Consider the following 22,058-nt stretch of genomic DNA (forward strand, 5'->3'; position numbering starts at 1 on the left):
AATGGAGTGTGGGGGCTGTAGAGATGGCTTCGTGGTTAAGGCACTTGCCTGTGAAGCCTAAGGACCCAGGTTTGATTCCCCAGAATTCATGTCCACCAGATGCACATGGTGGCACGTGTGCCTGGAGCCCATCTGCAGTGGCTGGAGACCCTGGTGGGCCCATTATTTCTCTCTTTCTCTCTCTTACATAAATAAGTAAATAAAAATAAACCTTTAAAATGGAGCACGCAAGTATTTTAAGGGCTGTGAAATCCAAACTCAAGGTCTAAGACTAGATCAGAGCTAGTCTTCCCAACAATGATTAGTCTTGGGGCGGACAACACTCAGATAAAGAAAAGCAAGTTGCTAAGAATCTGGACATCACTTTAAAAATCCATGTCCCCTTAAGGAAAGTCCAGGAGGCATCCCCGGGGCTTTTCAAGGGTGAGGACACATCAAACTGGCCAGGACCGCCCGTGGCCTGCTGCTTCTCCAGGCGGTTGTCCCCTGTGAGTTCACTCTCAATCAGGGTTACCTCCGGTTGGGAGCAGAGGCCACTGTGTATTACAGCCGCTTTCCCCCTATAGCTTTCATCAGTGGGTGATCCCAGCACCCCCTCCCCGCCCACTCTAGCCCCAGCATTCCCGGCTCCCACTTTAGCATTTGCTGGAAGCTGAAACACCAGGTATTTCAACCTTGAGCGCTGCCCGCAGCTATGGTAACAGGCCCCACACATGGTAGGCTGTGATCTCTGAAGCTTGGCCAGGTTGTACCTGACCATGCATGGGTATAGACCTTGCCAGGGCCACAGGCGACTTGGGGCTACATAGAGATCTTTTTTTTTGTTTGTTTTCATTTATTTGAGAGCCACAGACAGAGAGAGAAAGGCAGATAGATAGATAGATACCAGAGAGAGAGAGAGAGAGAGAGAGAGAGAGAGAGAGAGAGGGAGAGAATGGGTGTGCCAGGGCCTCCAGCCACTACAAACGAACTCCAGATGCATGCATCTGGCTAACATGGATCCTGGGGGATGGAGCCTCGAACCGGGGTCCTTAGGCTTCACAGGCAAGCGCTTAACTGCTAAGCCATCTCTCCGGCCCTGCATAGAGATCTTGATGCATGCAGACCCTCCCCAACCCAGACTTACCACTGCTGGGTCCATTATAGTACTGACTGATGTAGCTGTTCATGTCATCTTTCACCGCGGCTTCTATAAAGGGCAGAGAAAGGTGCATTTGATGGCGCGCCACTGTGTCTTAGCTAAGTGACTGTCTCTGAGCCTCTGTCCCTTGTCTGGAAAGTGGGGGTAGTGACAGCTATACTCCCGAGTTTCTATGAAGATGAAAGTAGCTAACAAGTAGGGCAGGTTCCTAGGGTGAGACCAGGCACACAGAAGGTCTGTGACACAACCTCACTGGAAGGCTGGGGAGGCTACCAGGGTCTCCCAGAGCTGTGGTCTACACCACTGGGCTTCTATGCAGACTGACGTCTACAGGTGACAGACCCAGTGCTCTCTGGTGCCACCTTCCAAGATATACCTGAGCTTTTGCAGAAGCTAGTCTGCCCTCAGGCCCACGTGGAGGCCTGGCTCGTAAAAGCTTTTTTGGCCTCTTTTGATCTTCAAATGCTTGCGGTCAGAGGTGTGTCCTGCACTAATGCTGGACCTGAGGGAAGGGCCCAGGCTGGCTCCAGGATCTGCCCCCCGCGCTAGCTGGCAGCATGCTTCTCTCGGCTGTCCATAACCTGTGCTGGAAATGCCGTCTAGCTCTGCCGGCCGCCCTGGGAAGCAGAGGTGGATCCTCCCAGTAAACAGGGGAGTCGTGAGACTGCTGGACCATGAGGTCAGGCAGGAAGACCAGTTCACTTGTTCAGAGTGTGTTCTGGTGTTGCCATTGGCCCGTCATAGGAGCCTGGGCAGGTCGTGTCCCTGTCCCAGCCTTAGTTTCTCCATCTGCAACATGAAGCCTTCTGGTGAGGTTCTTACAGACTATTTGTAGCTGGGCTAGATGGCCCTGAAGGTGATACAGAGCAGGTGGATGGGCCCAGAGGCATCTTCCCTGTTCCTCAACCCCAAAGCAGTAAGCACTCCCCTGCCAGGGCCCCTTACCAGGCCACACTCCTCTAGGCAGGGGACTCCCATCTCTTTGTTGATATTCTTGAATACTCTGTCACTGGACACCTTCTACTCTTTTATTTAAAAAAATATATATGTTTATTTGAGAGAGAAAGAGGCAGGAAGAGAGAGAGAGAGAGACAAATGGGCGTGCCAAGGCCTCCAGGCACTGCAGATGAACTCCAGACGCGTGCGCCCCCTTGTGCATCTGGCTAACGTGGGTCCTGGAGAGTCAAACCGGGATCCTTTGGCTTTGCAGGCAAACGCCTTAACCACTAAGCCATCCCTCCAGCCCAGCTTCTACTCTTTTGTGCTTAACAGAGCCACACTGTGCCTGCCCCTCTGCCAGGTTCTGAATGAAGCAAGGAGTCCAGGCCTCTGGGGGGTAGTCAGGGACCTGAGGCTGCCACTCATCAGCAGGGCAGCCAGTCTTGGTCAGAAAATGCCTACCAGTGCTTGTAGGGCCTGCTCCTGCCCTGTCCGTGGGTACAAAGGATAAGCCCATTGCCCCTCACAGTCTAAGCGGACCTCCCTCTGAGCAGCCTCATCTGCTGGGAAGCCTCCCCGCTGGCGTCCCTGTCCCCTGAATTCCAGCTTCTCAGTTTTCCCACTGAAGGCTTCACTTTAGCCTCCAGGCAGAGGTAGAGGAGAGGAGGTAGGTTGGGGGCTGTCTGCCCCCAAAGCTCCAGACACTACACACTTCCCAGGTACATCTTTTTTAAAATTTGAATTTAATTTAATTTTTATTTATTTATTTGTTTGCTTGACAGAGAAAAGGGGAGGGAGAGAAAGAATGGGCATGTCAAGGCCCAGGGCCTCCAGCCACTGCAAACAAACTCTAGACATGTGCGCCCCCTTGTGCATCTGGCTAACGTGGGTCCTGGGGAATTGAACCTGGGTCCTTTGGCTTTGCAGGCAAATACCTTAATCGCTCAGCCATCCCTCCAGCCCCTTCTTTTATTAACTTTAAAAAAATAATTTTATTTGAGACAGAGAGGGAGAGAGGAGAGAGAATGGGCACGCCAAGGCCTTTAGCCACTGCAAACAAATTGCAGATGCATGCGCCCCCTTGTGCATCCAGCTCATGTGGGACCTGGATAATCGATCCTGGGTCCTTAGGCTTTGTAGTGGCAATGCGACTTAAACACTAAGCCATCTCTCCAGTCGCCCCCCCCCCCCATGCATCTTTAATCTTTGCCACTGCTCTGCCAGGTCATGATTATTTAATAGCTAGATCCTTCTAAGATCGGTGTAACCATCCCTCTGAAGCAGTCGAATGTCCTCTCTGTGTGTTGCTGGCTCAGAGCTCTTGGCCAGTGCGGGGCAGATGCTCAGCTGTCCCCTGCAGGAGGTTGGGCCTTCCCCTTCCTGCACCCGTGTAACCCCTACCAAGTCTTCTCGTCTACCATCCCAAAAGTGAGCTGGCCTGCTGCAGGCATCCTGATCCTCTGCTCAGCCCAGCATGGCGCTCCATACCCCTCCCACTTCGCTATTGCCCACCTATTTAGGCATGCTCATAGCTTCAGTTAAGCTGTTGATAAAAATAACCTCAGCCGGGTGACCTTCAGCCCAGACCTCTTTGCTGTGCCCTGACTGGTCTGGCCAACTGTCTCCGGAAAACTTCTGGGTGACCTCCAGCTCCCCGGTGACTCAACAAGTCAGAATAAAACACAAGTCCTCCCCCCACCTTCCCACAGCCTCCACCCCTGGTGACTGGTCTCCCAATCCCAGCTGAGACCCCTCCTTTCTGGTCATGTCTTGAGGCCTGTGCACTTTCCTCACCAACGCTCTTACTCCCACTGGGTCAAGTCTGTGACTAGTCAAGGACAGGTCCCCTGACTTTTCTGCCATGGCCCTGTGTCTAGCCTTAGGTGTGAACTCATGGCTTCCCTTTGCCCTTCGCTCTGCCTATAACAGGTTTATATGGAATTGCTGGTTCTCCATATGTGTGCGACACCAACCCTAGTCTCTAGGTGACCACTGGGGTCGTGTCCAGGGTGTTTGTTCCCTTTGGGGCCACCATGGGTAGCACTGAGGCCTGCCTGGACTTCTTTAGTGCTGACATTGGCTCGATACATGTCATTCAGGTCCCTGGATGGCCTTCTCCTAGAGCCGGCCCCTGGAGCTGAGCTCTGGTCACCGTCCGCACAGGGGTCTCAACATTTTTGATCTGGAGGTGCTGCATTTTACTAGGTCTCTCCTAGTACTTCAGTTTGAAATATGCTAGGTGCTATGGTAGAGGCCTGGACTAATGACTGTGGCCTGAATGATCTCCCAGTTCCTTCTCAAGAGGCTGCAGAGTTACCAGGCAATGTTCTCTGCACAGAATGGATTATAAAGTCACTTGACTGATTGGGGGGTCAGAACTGGAAACTCAGGGTATAAGGCAGGTGGGCACCTGGGCCAGCTTCATGAGGTACTGTCCACCTTCTGCCTATGAGCAAGCCCCTTCATTATGGTTTGTTTTGATTCAGCACTGACACAGCGTAAGGACATGAAGGAGGCAACTCACAGAGGACTGAGCTGTGTAGACCTTGGAGAGCAAGAAGGAGATAAAATCAGAGAACTCAGGGGGCTGGAGAAATGGCTTAGTGGTTATGGCATTTGCCTGTGAAGCCTAAGGACCCTGGTTCGATTCCCCAGGACCCACGTAAGCCAGATGGACAAGGGCGTGCATGCATCTGGAGTTCATTTGCAGTGGCTAGAGACCCTGGCGTGCCCATTCTCTCTCTCTCTCTCTCTCTCAAATAAATGAAATAAAATAAATATATTTTTAAAAACAGAGAATTCAGGATCTGGAGAGATGGCTTAGCAGTTAAGGCGCTTGTGTGCAAAGCCAAAGACCCACATAAGCCAGATGCACAAGGTGGTGCACACATCTGGAGTTTGTTTGCAGTGGCTGGAGGCCCTGACGTGCCCATTCTTTTTATATCTCTGTCTCTCCCCTTCCCTTCTCTCTCAAATAAAATAAATTAAAAAGAAAAGAAAATAGAAAATTCAGAACAGAATAGTCCCTGGTGCTTTTTAGGACACTGGCTTGTGCTCTCAGACAAATCCCCTAGCCATTCTGGGCTTGGCTTCTTCATCCAAAAAAAAAAATGGGGAGAAGAAATCTGCCGCTGCCGGTGAGCTGTGTAGATGCACTGAGGTGGCAAGTGTCTAGCCCTGGGCAGTCCCTCACCGTCCCAGATCCACGGGCGCACAGAGCTGGCGCTGGCCCTGAAGTCTCAGGTGGCTTCCATGGCAGCTGCTGAGGCTGTGCAGCCGGCGCCTTTCTTCCCCGGGCACGAGCACTTTACAAACCCACCCCTACTAATCCTTTGAAAGCCTGAGTGCTTTGGTGGCGCTGCTCACTCTGTGGGTTTTATCCCTCGGGCAGAGCCTCCAACCTGCCCATGGAGGCAGAGGGAGTGAGAAAGGCTGTGCCGGGTGCCCTAGAAGTGCTGGGACAGTTGGGTTCTGCACAGCCCAGTGGCAGGAGTGCCTGACTGTCCATCCTATGGAGACCCACATCCAAAAGCCTGTGGGATATGGGGGAGTGTCCCGAGTCCTGGCTGGGGCTCCTACTCCCACACTTCCACTTGCTGCTCCTTGGCTTGGCCGCCCTCACTGGGAGGGGACGCTGACATTGCCCGAGCACCTGATGTGTGTCAGATGGGGGAGCAGAGCAGGTGACCCAACACCCAGGCCTTATCAGTGAACAGCTTCTGGGCTATTCTTGTTCTGGAAACACTGGGGCTCAGAAATAAGCCCAACTGCTGAATTGAAGGCCACTTGTTCAAAAAGTATTAAGAATTTCAAGAATGTGACAACAGAGCCTTGAACTCTGGGAACCCCGCATGACCACACAGGTCATGTGTCATAAAGCCGGACCTGAGTCTTGACTCATACTGGTCAGGTTGTTTCAAATGCCACTGTGTGCGCAGCTCTTCCGGGTCTGGTCCTACTAGCAATGGGATGGCTGGGCTCCCCAGCACCCTCAACAGGCTCACACACATTGAGCCAACAAGAACACCTTTCCTCCCAGAGCACACAGGCTCTGTCCCCTTCAAGGACAAACCCTTCCGCCAGCTCAGGGCCCTGCCTGCTGTGCTTGGCAGGGTGGAAAGGCCAAGAGTGGGCTGGCTGCAGGCACCTCTGTGGCAGTTTCTCCGGACACTGGTGCAACATGGGACGCCAAAGTTCCCCGTGATATATGGTGAAATCCATGGCATGCCTACCAGGGGCTGTAATTCATAAGTTATGGGCGAGCTTCAAGACTAATAAATTTGGGAGAGAAGTATTAATGACTACACAGGGGCACCATGAACTTGGCAGGCCTCAAAGCCTGGAACTTTGCAGCCCAGGTTTTAAAAATGATTTGTGCTAGAGCAAGTCTAAACAGAAGCTGGTCGGCGTTGTCTGACTGTGACCTGCTGGCAACTGCGGGGAACCAGTTCCTCCTCACAGGGTTGGGGCTCGGGCTCCGCCAGTCCCTCTTGGCCCCTCATGGGCCACCTTCCCCCACTTAAGGAGTGGTGACCCTGCAGGGGTGACGCTGGCCCTGCCCCAGGGCTCCTGTGACTCACTGCTATGTCTGCGGGTTAAAGCCCGGGTTGTCTGTGTCTCATCATGCATGCAGAGGGCCACGAAGACCTACTGGCCTGGAAGTCACAGGCACCAACAAACGCTGCCCTTTCTAAATCTCCAGAGTAGCTCAGAATGTTCCTTGCTTGTCTGACTGTAATTTCTAATGTCATGGAAATTCCTCCCGGGCCACGGCTCCTGGTCAGAGTGAAATCAACTAGGAGATGCCCTGTATCCTTGAACCACTCCAGGCTATGAATTATGGGAGCTTCCCACAGTCTCTGCCTTCTGTCCTCTGCTTCCGGGGCCCTGGCGGTGCCCCTGAGGGTTCTGGGGCTGGCTGGGAAATGGCAGATGGAGAAATACAACTGGATGTGTGGGTGCCTATGTTCAGGGCAGGTGTGTGTGGGAGAGAGAGAGAGAGAGAGAGAGAGAGAGAGAGAATCAGCAGGCTCCACAGCTGCTGGTGTGGTGCTTCCCATGGTACTTCCCTGAGCCTGTTTTATTTAAACACCCTCTCCTCCTAGTTTCCAGGCTGGTGAGAGGTCATCAAAGAACCCATGACACCTAGCTAGTGAGTGACATATGGCTCAAGTGGGCTTCAACTCTGACCCAGCCTTCTTCCCTCTTGCCCTGCCTCCTCTTCCTCCTGGAAGTTGTCTGCTGTGGGAGCTGCTCAGAGAGGAAGAGCGAGATGGATTGGTAGGAACTCAAGTCTTCATAGCTCTCCCAGAACAAATGGGATTATTTGCAAGGCTTAGTTGGTTTGCAGATCCTCTATTCCCAAGTCTTGGCTTCTTGTGGGCCTAAATGCCCGGGGGTCTGTAGGTGACTGGCTAAGGAGCAAGCACCACCACCTCCAATGCCATCAGTAGAGCCAAGGACTCCAGTGAGAGAGTTAGGGAGGGGCAGGGTCTGGAATGCATGGAGCCTAAAAAGCAGCAGCTCCCCCCCAGTGAGTCTCAGCAATGCCTAGGGCTATCTCCTGAAGGAAGATCCCTGGGGCCCCAGGATGTGACCAGCATCTCCTACTCCCAGCAAGCAGAGGAAGAGGACACAACTTTCCATGCGTAAGCAGGTGGCTCTTATAAGCCCCAGGCTGCAAGATGGAAAGCCAGCAGTGGGGTTTCCGGAGCAGGCTGCGTGGACCCACACGAACACTGGCAATGTCCCCAAGTGTTGCTGTGTTCTTTGATTAGCTGTGAACTTGAACTTGCAGACTGTGGAAAGCTGCTCACATCCAGGCTGGGATCCTGGAGACACAGAACTGGTGGAAAAGACACTTTAAAGGTCCAGGCAGGGGCCATATAAAGCTAGATGCACAAAGGGGTGCATGCATCTGGAGTTCATTTGCAGGGGCAGGAGGCCTTGAGGTACCCATTGTAATTCTCTCTCTCTCCTCCTTCTGTAATAAATAATATTCTTTTAAAAAGGTTCAGGGGCTGGAGAGATGGCGTAGCGGTTAAGCGCTTGCCTGTGAAGCCTAAGGACCCCGGTTCGAGGCTCGGTTCCCCAGGTCCCACGTTAGCCAGATGCACAAGGGGGCGCATGCGTCTGGAGTTCGTTTGCAGAGGCTGGAAGCCCTGGCACGCCCATTCTCTCTCTCTCCCTCTCTCTGTGTCTGTCGCTCTCAAATTTAAAAAAAAAAAAAAAAAAAAAAAGGTTCAGGGCCAGGCATGGTGGTACACACCTTTAATCCCAGCACTTGGAAGGCAGAAGTAGGAGGATCACTGTGAGTTTGAGGCCAGCCTGAGACTACAGAGCGAATTCCAGGTCAGCCTGGGCTAGCGTGAGACCCTACCTCGAAACAACAGCAACAAAAAGGTTCAGGTAGCTGGCATGGCAGGGCGTGGCAACTGGTGAGAGCTTCCGTGAGGTCTCTACAGGAGGGTGATGACATAGAACTCACTCTGAGAAGGGTTTCAAGGATGAAGCGAAGCCTAGCTAGCAGGCCCGGACATCCACTGAGGAGAAAGGCTCACCGGCCCTCCACCTGCAAGACACACTGAGAGAACTAAAACCTGTCTCATTCTGTTCAAGTGAAAGGCAGGATGGCATGGAGGAGGTGAGGCTGTGGAGAACAGCCGGGCGCAAGCTGAGCGGGACTCTCACAGGCTCCCTGTTGTTGACTGAATAAGCTGGGCCCCTCCCAAGTGTCTGCTCGAGAAGTCTCCCTTCCTAGTTTACCAGAAGTGTGGTTTTACTTGGAAACAAGGAGGTTGTAGATGTCATTCATCAAGGTGAGGTCTTACTAGAGTAGGTGGGTGTATAAGCCGAGTCTGGACCCAGACATACAGGGAGATGAAGGAGCACTCACATCGGGAAAACACTCACTTGTCTATAAAAACTGCAGCAAGCATGGGAGGCAGGCCGGGGCAGACCTCTCCTCAACCCGAGGAAGGCTTTTAGAGGCAAAGCTATTTGACTTTTATACTCTTAAATTTTTTTTAATTTGAGAGTGAGAGAGAATGAATTGGCATGCCAGGGCCTCAGCTACTGCAATCGAACTCCAGACACTTGTGCCACATAGTGGGCATGTGCAACCTTGCACTTGCCTCACCTCCGTGCATCTGGGCAAAGCCCCTTGAAAGGCAGCTTCCCAGGTGGGCATCTTAGGGGAAAGTGAGCCAAGGCGTCACTGCCTCTTGACAGGGAGCTTCCATACCAGGGGAAGAGTAGCCATCCCTTCGGATCTCTAACTTCTGTGATCTGAAGAGCTCTCCAAGCACCCTGAAAACCATCTCCTTGTTTTCCCAAACCTCGTCACCTCAGTTTCCAGCCTACTGGAATTTGGATCTGAAATGTCCCCCGAAGCTGATGTGTTGACACAGTGTACAGAGATGGCTTCTGGGGAAATGACTGACTCCTGAAGGCTCTGATGTATCCGTGGGTCAATCCAATTATTGATTCACAACTTCAATGGAAACCTTAGGAGGTGGGGCCTTGTTGGAGGAAGGAGGTTGCTGGGACATGCCCTTGAAGGTTGTTCCTCTCAGGGTGTTTCCCTGGTGCCATGGTAGGTGGTTCTGCCCCCCCCCCCACTGCTCCCTATGACATTCAGCCTCACCGGAGGCCGAAGGCAATAGAGCCCAGTGGCTACGAACAAACCCTCTGAAACCGTGAGGCAAAGTCAACTTTCCCACTGCCAAGTGGATCCATCTCTCTATTTTGCCAGTGACGGCAAGCTAATACAGTGAACTTACTCACATCATGAGTTCCTCACACTTCCTGTGGCGCAATAGAGCTGGTATCAAAGTTGAGGCCACTTACAACAGGAGTGACATCATAGCCTCAAGCCATGGGCTGGGGACTGGTACCATCCCAAACCTGCTCAGTCTGTCTGGCTCTGTCCTCGCTGCCTTAGCAAAGGGGGCACAGCTGGCCAAGGTGAAAGTTGTCCTCTGATAAAGTTGGCGTTTAAAGTCCTGAAGCCCAGGGCCCAGGTACCGCCCTTTCCTGGTTGTGTGTCCATGGGCAGCAATCTTCAGTAGCCTGTGAGGAAAGCTCAGGTCCCATTTGACAGCTGGCAAAAGTCAAGGTTCAGAAAGACAAAATCTCCTGCCCAGGGTCATAGGAGAACTACCTTCTATGTAGTGCTCTGCTCTGGGTCATGGCCCCTGTTCCAATTGTCCTATACATTATGGCCATCGATTGGCTCCCACGTGCAAAGCTCAGGTTCTGAGCCGTACCAGTCCTAAGCCTGGGCTTCTTATCGGGGCTCTGGTGCCTGGTCATACCGTTTATTTGTGACTGACTTGTGGGTGGTTTATCTGGAGGGCCCGTGAGCTCACCTTGTGAGGGCGCTAGCTCCTCCACGACGCTCTCCGCTGCCGTCTCCTCGTCCCAGGTGCCCTCCTCCACGACCTTGTAGCGGCTGCGTGGCTGGCTGAGCACGTGCGGGGCCTGCAGAGCCGCCTCCCGCTCCGCGGCCAAATCCAGGTCCTGTTGGGCCAGGTGCGCCCGCAGCTGGCGGATCTCAAACTGCAAGAGGCAGACAGGCTGGAGTGGGTGCGCTTGAACTGGCAGGGCTGGAGGGCCAGGGACTGTAGCCTGGCCTGGAGCCGTGGTCACTGATGCCTGGCTGCTTAGGAGGAGAAAAGAGCTGAGCACCCAAAGGCTATATTCTTAACTCCTTAGAAACCCCTCAACACGGGCTGGAGAAACGGCTTAGCTGTCAAGATGCCTTCCTGTGAAAGCTACAGACCCAGGTTCCATTCCCCAGTATCCACATAAGCCAGATGCACAAGGTGGCACATGAGTCTGGACTTTGTTTGCAGTGGCTAGAGGCGTGGGTGAGCCCATCCTTTCTCCGTCTGCCTCTCTCTCTCTATCTCAAACAAATAAATTATATAAACAAAATCTCTCAACAGTAGTCACAAGAGCATCTAGAAATTTATGGAACCTTTTCCAAATAATAAGTGTCATCGTGTGTCCCATAGTGAAGACAAGAGGGTAGTGAGGAGAATTGCAATTGTGGTTGCTGGCAAGACCACTGGGCAGGCTGGCTGGAAATCCGGGGTTGAGTCTGCCTCAACGTCCCCAAGGGGCACTTGATAAAACGAAAGCCCAGTTTAGGTGCCTCATATCAGTGCTTAATGAAGACAGGAGACCCAGAACCGCCAGGGCACACCCAGCCAGCTACAGGAACCCATTCTGGCATCACATACTTGCTAATCTGGCTCCTTGGTCTTCCAGCAGCGCCTATTTCCTTCTCCCAGGAGGAAAGGGAGGTGGCTCTCAGCTAGACAGAGCCACGCGGCCTTAAGCAGGTCTCCACTTGCCCTGCCCTCAGTCTCCCAGTCTGTTCATGAGATTATACCTCTTTTTGAGGTCTTAGATTGGTTTCTGGATTTGGTAAAGACTGCACCCATCACCGTCATCATTCTTTGTAGAAAGGCTTCCAAATGCCCCTTGAGTTTGTGGTGGGCATTCACACTCCAGATCGTACAGGACATTTATCTGGGTGACAAATTCTGGTCAGATTTGAAGGACCCGTGGTGGGGTAGGTCTTAACGAGAGCATTCACTGCCACCTAGTGTTCAGAGTACACATAGCAACCCCTCTTGCGCAAAGGCCAATGCCAGCCCACCAGGAGGTTACCTACTTGTCTATGAGGCCCAGAAGCATTTCCCTGAGCCCTGATGCCCCACTGGAATGTCAGACTCTCACACTGAATTGGCTACATACAAGTAGTCAGTTCAGGCAGAGTTGCAAACTCAAATTGGTCAAAACAACACTGTCTCCCAGACCTACTCCTGTTGTTTTTATCTCGTTAGCTAGTCACTTACCTTACTTTCCCTAATCTGCTTGCAACACCTAGTCTGCTCCTCTAGACCACTCTAACACTGAATATAATTTCAGGATGCCCACCTCTCTCCAATTCTGCTGCCTACTATTGGCCAGCCTGGAGTCATGCGGATTCTGACAAACTTAAATCAGATATCATGACCCTACCTCACTTACGAGAAAGCCCAAACTCCTTGGCCTTGATTTACAAAGCAGCTTTAGCGGTCTGGCTCTGCCCACCTGGCCAACTTCAACTCATTCTCTCTATTTCCCACCCCCAAGATATAAGCTTCTGGTTGTTCAGTGAAGGCACAGGCCTGAGTGGGTTCAGAACCGCTTCGCCAGCTTTTCCCTCTGTCCAAGATCACATGGCTGATCTTCCCCTATAGCCCCCCTCACCACCCAGGGGCTGTCCCCATGCCCATATCTGACAGCCACCTAGATCCTCCATCACATCAGCCTGTGTGAGTTCTCTACATCACACTGATCACATTCTGATCTTTGTATTTACTTTCATGTTCATTCCTTTCACTTTTATGGAAACAGAACATGCACACAACTGAAGGCATTCACCCAGGCTGGGGAGGCAGCATTGGACAGCTCCCAGAGTTCATATCTGCAGGGTTTGTGCCTACAGCCACCCAGGTTTCCAGACAGCGCTTCAGCCTCCTGCCAAGGACATATGTCTTGGCTGGGAACACAGCAGAGGAATGGGATGGAAGGTCCTGTCATCAGGGGGAGGAACTGTCACTTAATCCTTGTTTTCAGCCCAACATCTCTGCCCTTGACCTTTGCCTAACCCAGTGTCTATGTGCAAAGGTCTCTGACTGGATTTCTCCAGAGTACAAATCTGTATGGCCTCCGGGCCAGGTAAGACTTTAAAGGGGGCCTTGGGATTTTAATTATCCCATGTGTAGACTTTTAGGCAATGCCCTCACCCTGATGTCAGTCTCATTCCACACCCCCTTCCTCCCACTCTCAAGGGCTCTGCGGGGAGGATTAGCCCCTTTCCCTCGCTATTCTCTGTAGTCATGGCAATTATAAATTCTCCCCCTCTTTCAATGTCCATACCAGGCAGGAGTGATGGAATACTTCACCTCAACTTCTGATAGCCCAATATTGCTTTATCTCGTACATATAACTGCTCATACCACTGAGAGATTACAGCAGCAAATAAATGGGAAGAATTATAAATTCTCCATTCTTCTAGATCAGTTATCATTTTCCCCAAGTCCCCTGAAATCTTTTTTTTTTGTTTTATTTATTTATTTGAGAGCGACAGAGAGAGAAAGAGGGAGAGAGAGAGAGAGAATGGGTGTGCCAGGGCCTCCAGCCACTGCAAATGAACTCCAGACATGTGTGCCCCCTTGTGCATCTGGCTAATGTGGGTCCTGGGGAATCGAGCCTCGAACCGGGGTCCTTACGCTTCACGGGCAAGCGTTTAACCGCTAAGCCACCTCTCCAGCCCATCCCCTGAAATCTTAATCCTTTGTCCCAACCTATGAAGCTTAGTTTCTTAATTTTCTTTAGAAATCTGCTCCCGCTTATTAATTAATTATTTATTTATTTGGAGAGACAGAGAGAGAGAGAGAGAATGGGCATACCAGGGCCTCTAGCCACTGTAAACAAACTCCAGAGACATGCACCACCTTGTATATCTGGCTTATGTGGGTCCTGGGGAATCGAACCCAGTTCATTTTGCTCTTCAGGCAGGCACCTTAACCACTGAGAAATCTTTCCAGCCCAAGTTTCTTGACTTGAATGCATTTGGTTTCTTCCTTTCCTAACATTGTAGCTGAGTTTGATAAGCAGAACAGAAAAACATATGTGGTTCCCTCACCATTTTCTATAAAGACTACAGATCAGTTTGCCACCTGCCACTGTGGTGCCCTGGTTAAAAAAATAAAAACACCTCATTGATGGTGTCTACACTTTTTTGCAGCGCACATATGCCAACGTGGTTGATTTCATGTTACTAACACGATGTCAAGAGGAATTGAGAGAAATGTACGTGATGGGTTCTTACAAGCCAGTAACAGCCTTAACATATCAGCACCCCAACACCCTCCACCCCAGCCGAATATAGTCTGCATAAGAGCAGGACTTTGCCTATGCTGTCGCTGAGGAACTCGTGAGATACTGCCGGATAAATGAATGACTGAAACTAGTTAGCCCGTTTCACTCTGTCGTTTCAGACTGAGCCTAACTCCAACCATAGCCTCATAACTTTAGTCCAAAGCAGAGATAAAGACTGAGCCTCTACCCTTTGCACACTCAGAACCCAGATCCCGGTCACAGACTGAGCCCTGGTGCCGGTCACACACCAACCATGGCTAATGCACACACTTGGGCTCCACAGTGGCCACGCACTGAGCCCTGACCTTGATTGCTCACACGTGGACGCTCATCCTAGCTGTCCACTGAGTCCTGACCTGGGTCACAAACTGAACCTCAATCCTGGCACAGACGCAGCCTGAACTCTAGACTTCGACTCTGCCAGCACTCAAATGAACTGGCAGTCTCAGAAGCTGAGAAAACACGGCTTTGTCAATCTTAGGCCCTCTGTGCAGGGGGAAAGGGTGTGAGCCGCCACTCTGAGAGCAAGGCCTCAGAGGTCATGGAGGGCCCACGAGGTAACCCTCCTGAACACCGAGAAGCTTCTGAGCCTCTTGCTCAGGCTCCTGGGAACCTCCCATGGGCGTATGGAGCCACTTTCTCCAAGGCCGTGCATCTGGGCTTACAGGCCCAGCTAATGGCTTCCTAGGCCACTCTGAAGGGATGCATTATTGATGGCTTGTAATTGATATGGAGCTGCCCCGGAGAGTCCCACTGGAATTCAGGCCAGCCAGCCGGAGGTCAGCGCCCGCCCCGCCCAAGACCACATGGGCGGGCATAGGCACGGGCAGGCACACAAGTTTTGAGCTGAGGATGTGAACTCCAAGTCTGTGGTAGTTCTCTTTCATTCAAAGCCAGGTGAAACCTGGTGGATCACATTAAAGTTTTGTCGCACATCCTGGAATGAAATTGCTTGCCTCAGCTCAGAAGTCAGTACTGCGTAGCTCCCGGGAAGGGATGGTCTGTGGCCCAGAAGGGAACAAATCTCTTCTGAGACTGGCAGGGCTGGCTCTGGGCTGGTACCTGTGGCAGAGGAGGCACAGTAGGCATGAGTGATGGGATCAGCGGGCAAGTGGAGCTGGGGAGGCTGCAAGAGGCCACACCACGAAGAGCAATGTAGACAATCTGACCAGAATAAGGTGTTTTAAGGATTTCAGCCTCAGTGGAAGAGCAACTGTGGCGGGGGGTGGAGGGGGGGATAGGGAGATGGTTCATGCCCCACATCATGCCCCATCGCAAGCATGGGAACCTGGGTTCAGATCCAAGCTGCAAGTCCAGTGAGAGACCCTGTCTTAAGAAAATAGAGTGAACAGCAATAGAGCAAGACACTTAACATTGACCTGTGGCCTTCACATGCATGTGCCCACACACATACAAAATGCATATGTGCACGCATGTGCATGCACACACACATGCGCACATATACTCCCAAAAATTTCTTTAAAAAAGAGCCACAGGGGCTGGAGAGATTGCTTAGCGGTTAAGCGCTTGCCTGTGAAGCCCAAGGACCCCGGTTCGAGGCTCGGTTCCCCAGGTCCCACGTTAGCCAGATGCACAAGGGGGCGCACGCATCTGGAGTTCATTTGCAGAGGCTGGAAGCCCTGGCGCGCCCATTCTCTCTCTCTCCCTCTATCTGTCTTTCTCTCTGTGTCTGTCGCTCTCAAATAAATAAATAAATGAAAATTTAAAAAGAGCCACAGGACAGCAGAGCATGGTGGCACACTCTTTTAATCCCAACACTCGGGAGGCAGAGGTAGGAGGATCACCGTGAGTTCCAGGCCACCCTGAGACTACATAGTGAATTCCAGGTCAGCCTGGACCAAAAATCCCAAACAAACAAACAAAACCCCTCAACTCTTTCCCACACAGAAGGGCAGGAGAGGTGGTACAGTGGCCCAGAAGGGCCATTTGAGAGCATCATGCTTACTGTACCATGGTAAAGGGGGTCAGAGGGATACCTACTCAGGCCTACTACAGTGGTCCAGGCCAGAGATGATCCAACTTAGACCGGCATGGAGCCAGGGAAGACGGAGAAGCTGAAGGATAAGAGAAGTATTTAGGAGGGAAGAGTGTCAGCACATGGCACATGGCATGGATTGGAATGGGGGTGGGAGACAGGGCAACCTGCTATAGGGACAGGTTCTTAGAAGCTTCATCCTCAGCACATGTGGGATGGCTGGATGCTCTCAGGCCTTGCCCTGAGAAAGAATGACTGACTCCTTACAGGGGAACTACAGATGGACCAGATGGCTCTCTGCTCTGGCCACTGGCTGAGACAGCCCAAGGGGTTCTCAGGATGTCCCAGGATGATCCTCAGACCCTGGCTCCTAACTCTTACAATATTTAACATGGTCATCTGCACCCTGCTCCCCAGATGACCGATGGTAAAGGGGTCTGAAAGATGTTAGGATATTATTAGCCAGATGAACAAACTGAGGTGTGGAGGTAGGAAGGAGTCTTCTGTGCTAGGGGGGAAGTACGAGGGAAAGGCCAGAAGTACAGGGTGCCTTAGCAGTAAAGCAAGAGGGCTGGAGAGATTACTTAGTGGTTAAGGCACTTTCCAGCAAAGCTGAAAGACCCAGGTTCGATTCCCCAGTATACATGTAAAGTCATAAGCACAAGGTGGTGTATGCTCCTGGAGTTCATCTGCAGTGGCTAGAGGCTCTGGTGTGCCCATTGTCTCTATTTGCCTCTTTCTCCCTCTCTCCTAAATAAATAAATAAAATATTTAAAAAAAATAAGCAAAAGGGGGCTGGAGAAATGGCTTAGTACTTCAGGCACTTGTCTGAAAAGTCTAAGGACCCAGGTTCGATTCCCCAGTACCCACATAAGCCAGATGCCCAAGGTGGCATATGTGTCTGGAGATCAGGTGCAGTGGCTAGAGGCCCTTGTGCACCCATTCTTGCTCTCTCTCTGCCTTTTTTTTTTTTCCTCTCAACTAAAATTTTTAAGTAAAGCAGGAGACAGAGTCCATGCCTCCGGCTTCCAGCCTCCCTGACCTTGCATCAAAGATCCTAAAGCCTTGTGGGCAAGCCAGGGGTAATTTGGCCAAGAGGAATGCAGGTCAGCTTGATCATTGCAGAGGCCAAGAATGAGCAAGAGTTCCCCATGGGGAAGGGCTGGCAGCAGGAGCCTCTTGGGCAGTCACTTCCCTCACACTGACCTTGGGTAATGTCCCTTTCCTCCTCCGAGTCTGGCTCCACTTCCTATTCCACAAGACAAATGGACTAGCTGAATTCTGAGTGTGTAAGGAGCACTGGCTCTGAGACCCCAGCTGGGAAAGAATATGAGATGAATCCTCAGTGGAGTAAGAAGGGCCATCCCCTGCTGCTGGCGACTTGAGCCCTTCCCAGAGAGCTGAGTCTTTAGAGGAAGACAACATAACCCAGGACTTTTGCAGTGCATCATCGACGACGTGAGGTCCACAGTGAGAACCACTAGCTGTGCGAATAAGCGGGAAAGTGATCAGTTATCAAGACACAGAGCAGTTGGTAGATGATGATCCCTGTAAGTATTTGAGTTACCAGATAAGGACTTAAGGATAATATAGTACTATATTAAAGACAATGATCCGGTACCTGCACAACTGAAGCACGAGGATCACAAGTTCAAGGCCGCCTGGGCTATACAGCAAGTCCCTGACTATCATATTCCAACAGAGAATAAGGATCTATAAATGGAATCCAAGCAAGCTTTACAATATCTGAAAGCAAATATTTAGATGTGACATAGTAGACTGGACATAGTAAAGGATAACATTTTTGAAGTTAACGATTAGTTTATAAAAATTGCAAAATTAGGGCTGGGTGTGGTGGCACATGCCTTTAATCCCAGCACTCGGGAGGCAGAAGTAGGAGGATCACAGTGAGTTCAAGGCCACCCTAAGACTACATAGTGAATTCCAGGTCAGCCTGGGCTAGAGCAAGACCCTACCACGAAAAACCAAAAAACTGCAAAATTTGGTCAGGCATGGTGGCACATGCCTTTAAATCACAGCACACAGGAGGCTGAGGTTGAAGGGATCTCTGTGAGTTCAAGGCCAGCCTGGCCTAGAATAATACTCTGCCTGAAAAACAAACAGACAAACAAACAAATTAAAAAAAACAAAAATAAAATCCAAAACTTACAGTGAAAGAGAGTAGGAACAGAATAGGTGTGAAAGAGACAGGAAGCATACTCACAGATCACATATACACAATTAGATCCCCAAGGAGGAGGAGAGTGAAAACAATAAATGAAGAGATCACTGTGGCTGGGTTGGCAGCTCAGTCGTAGAGCACGTGCTCAGTATGGACTTAATACCCAGGAAGCCCCTCCCCCTGACACACAAAGCAAAAGATTAAAAACATACAGCCTCAAGCTTAACTAAAACACCAGAAACCCCAATACTCCTAAGTAGGATGAATATGGAAGACCCACACCTAGACCCCTGTTTAGAGAAAACACGAAATAAAGACTATCACCTTCAAGATCCCTGGTGCTCACACAAACCCGGCCTGACAGACAAGGAGCACGGGGGACTTGCATGACAAAATAAAGTCAGTCTTCCATTGGCAGATTGGTAAAGCAAAGGAAGAAGGAACGACAGGACCCATCCTCAGACTAGGGAAGAATGAGAGCGCAGTCCCAGCCCCGCTTCACCCACTTAAGCACGTCACTACCTAAGTGTTTCTAATCAGATAACCTGACTCGATCATCTGGGATCCACAGGGAAGCCCAAAGCATGCATTACTGGAGTGAACCAGGCCCTTCCACGGGCTGGGTTTTTAATGTATACCCAGGTGGGGCCAGAGCCGCAGGGCACTGAAGTGGCCACACCCAGCCTCCTCTGCCTTTAATGGGCTGGTTGCAGAGTCCAATTGACACAGGCCTTGGCCTAATCAATGCACACTTTGGCCAGAAGCTCAATGGCATCTAATGTAATAGCAATAATTTTGTTCCATCCTATTAATGCTGTCTGCACAGGCTGCCCTGCCTTCAAAGCCATCTGCTGTTGGGATGGCATCCAATGTTTATTTCCATTAGTTTGGCCATTGTTGGTAACAATAAAAATCAGGAGACAGTTGCAAACTAATGATTTAGGAGCAGGGTGAAGCTGAAATCGACCTTGGCCCCTTTCCATCCACTGTGGAGATGACTGGTAGATGGCTATAAATTTAAATTATGGCAAAAGGATAACATAAGTTATTTCTCTGATGGCTAATTTTATCAGCTAAATAGGCTTGTCATTAAAGCTATCGGCTGTTTTACAAATCACTTCCCATGTTAAAAAAAAATAATAACTTCACTTCCCACAGTGCAGATCTTGAATAATCCAGGTAACAATAGCTATTGTGCTGAGTTGGGGGCTTGAGGTCTCTACAGGGAAAGAAGGAACTATCCAGAAGGAGCCACTATTGAACCCCATTCCTGCTGTTTTCTGTTATTCCTGCTCTTTGGCCCCTTCTCCCAGACTCACAGGTAAGAGAATTGTGCAGAGCCACAGCTTTCTCTTAGGATGCTCAACACTGGGTTCAAAGTGAGGCCAGAATGGGGCTGTGGCCTTGGTCCCCAACCTGACCTCCCTCCACCTAGCAAGCCTGCTGTGGCTTCTGCATGCGAGCACATGATGTCACCCCCCTCTCTTCCTCTTCCTCCTCCAGAAGTGCCTCAGAACGTGGGTCAAGATCGTGTTGCCTTGTTTCTTCAGGAAACAGCCCAGGGAGACAGATTCTCTTGCAGGGGAGAACTTTGGCAAGTGGGACTGCGCCTCACGCCGTACCGGAGGGTTGCGAGACCAGCAGTCTCGTTTTACTGGGTAGGTGACTGTCTGTGAGGCATCTAGTGTCTTTCGGTGGCCCTGCGAAACTGAGTCTTGACAGCGAAATAGGTGCAGACACAACGTCAACCACATACATGTCCAGGCCTGGCTAATGAAGACCTGCGGTGGTCAATTCTCTGCTCTCCTAGCTGGAGAAGACTGGAAGAGCCGCAGAATGGAAGGATCCCTTGGGCCAGAGGAACAGTGGAACAGAAGGTCTCTTATGATCTGCCCAGTACAACCTGCTGAGTGCTGGGATGGGTAACAGATGAACCTGTCACATGTTAGGCCATGAGAGTCCCAGAGGTTTTTTTTTTTTTTTTTGATGCATTTAGCAGTGCTCAGCATCAGTAGCAGAGCCTGGTGCACATACCCTAGTTCAGCACAGAGAAGTGACCCTGCAGCCTGGTTTACACGCAAGGAACAGCCTGTCAAAGCCTCAGTCTTTGCATCCAGAGGACTAATAGGCCCTCACCTGAAAACCTTGTCCGCCGGAGTCCAAGGGGCGATGTCTCTGACAGCGTATTTGTAGATGATATTACACAAGCACGTTTGGGCGTGTTTGTTGTCTCTGTCTTTCTGTCTCATACTCAAAGAGCTTCCCGTGCGTGTGCACTTGATCTAACAGGCTCCTCACAGCGTTCATGCTGTAACAACCTTGCTGCCTTCATCTTTCCCACCAGGAAGCTGAGGCTCAGAGGTTAAGGGGGAGACAGCTTGCTGCGGACAGAGCAAGGCTCTTGCTGGAAACACATGCACGTAAGTGAATTTTGTCCACTTTCCGATCTGCCTCCCACATGCCTCTTTTGGGAACTGATGCTTGCCCGAGGTCTCGGGATGTCCTAAGGGACTCACAGGACCCATCACCTCCAATCTGGGTCTCCCTAGAGTGAATCCCAAAGTCTCAAGGTCACTAAGGCCGAGAAAGGAGAAAACAGTGTCTTTCTGAATCCCCATGAGACTCAACAGAGGCAAGAAGCTAACTTCCACAGTGGGCCCTCAGAACAGCTGGTATTGGTTTGGGCCAATTTCTTAAAGGGCAAAGAGCAAAAAAAAAAAAAAAAAAAGTCAGAATGATAGCAATGCCTGGGTATTGACATACATAAAATCTCAGAAGTGGTTTGTAAGATGAGTCGGAAGAATATAATGTTGCATTGATTTAATCGCTGCTTCCAGAGTGGCTTTGATTTTTGAAACAGCCAGAACAAAAGAGAGACAAAAGGCCCCTACGGTCTCCCTGAAGAGTAGCGTTGCAGTTTCCCTCTTGTTTCGGGGCGAAAACACCTGACCAGAAGCAGTTCACGGGAGGAAAGGGCTTATTTCAGGCTGACAGTTTCTAGGGGAAACTTCATGGTGGGGGGCAAAGCCTGGTGGGGCAGAGGCTGAATATCACATCGTGCCACATCAGCTGGCAAGGGTAGCAGCAAGAGTGAGCTGGGAGGAAAATCACAGAGATAATGCACCATCCTCACCAACCACGTCAAAGGCACATTTGTCAGCCTGACTTCTGTTGTTGATCTTGACCTTGACCTGGCTCAGACTGGGTCAGGTTTTCCACTATGAAGCTTTTTTTTTTTTTTTTTTTTTCTCTTCTCTCCATCTCTCTCATCATTCTTGGAGACTCCCAAGCAAGATGGTTTTTCAAGTTTGCATAAATATCCAACACTTTATCTTTTGTGTCACATAGCAGCTCATTATTCTTTTAAAATTTTATTTATTTGAGAGTGACAGGGGGAGAGAGAGAGAATGGGCGCATCAGTGCCTTCAGCCACTGCAAACGAACTCTAGATGCATGTGCCACCTTGTGCATCTGGCTTACGTGGGTCCTGCAGAATTGAGCCTTGAACTGAGGTCCTTAGGCTTCACAGGCAAGTGATTAACCGCTAAGCCATCTCTCCAGCCCTCATTATTTTTTTTATGGGGTAGGGGAGCGAGAGAATTGGCATGCCAGGGCCTCCAGACACTACAATTGAACTCTGGCCACATGCGCCATCTTGTGCACATGTGCGACCTTGTGTCTGGCTTATGTGGGATCTGAGGAGTTGAACATGGGTCCTCAGGCTTTGCAGGCAAGCGCCTTAACTGCTAAGCCATCTCTCCATCCCTAGCAGCTCATTTTTAAGCATAAGTCACACCCAGGGTGCCCCACTGCCTCTAAACCATAGACAAAAGGCCTGTTACAAGGCATTGGCCCAACCC

The 22,058-nt window shown here is 50.8% G+C and overlaps 1 protein-coding gene and 1 non-coding gene across 3 annotated transcripts in view; both read right to left on the reverse strand.

The window, feature by feature from the left end:
- The window catches only part of Tmem266 (transmembrane protein 266), a 141,306-nt gene that overhangs the window by 2,396 nt on the left and 116,852 nt on the right, over positions 1 to 22,058 (reverse strand). For both annotated transcript variants that reach the window (XM_004660427.2, XM_045160789.1), the window contains exons 9-10: positions 10,450 to 10,639; positions 1,127 to 1,189 (exon numbers count right to left, since the gene is read on the reverse strand). In XM_004660427.2, coding sequence (XP_004660484.2) covers positions 1,127 to 1,189; positions 10,450 to 10,639 — 253 coding nt within the window. The remainder of the gene's footprint in view (positions 1 to 1,126; positions 1,190 to 10,449; positions 10,640 to 22,058) is intronic.
- On the reverse strand, positions 13,004 to 13,129 carry LOC123464278. The gene has a single exon (XR_006639507.1). It is a non-coding gene; the product is annotated as a small nucleolar RNA SNORA20 (small nucleolar RNA).

This window comes from Jaculus jaculus, chromosome 10 (genome assembly GCF_020740685.1).
Source record: "Jaculus jaculus isolate mJacJac1 chromosome 10, mJacJac1.mat.Y.cur, whole genome shotgun sequence".
Lineage (NCBI taxonomy): Eukaryota > Metazoa > Chordata > Mammalia > Rodentia > Dipodidae > Jaculus > Jaculus jaculus.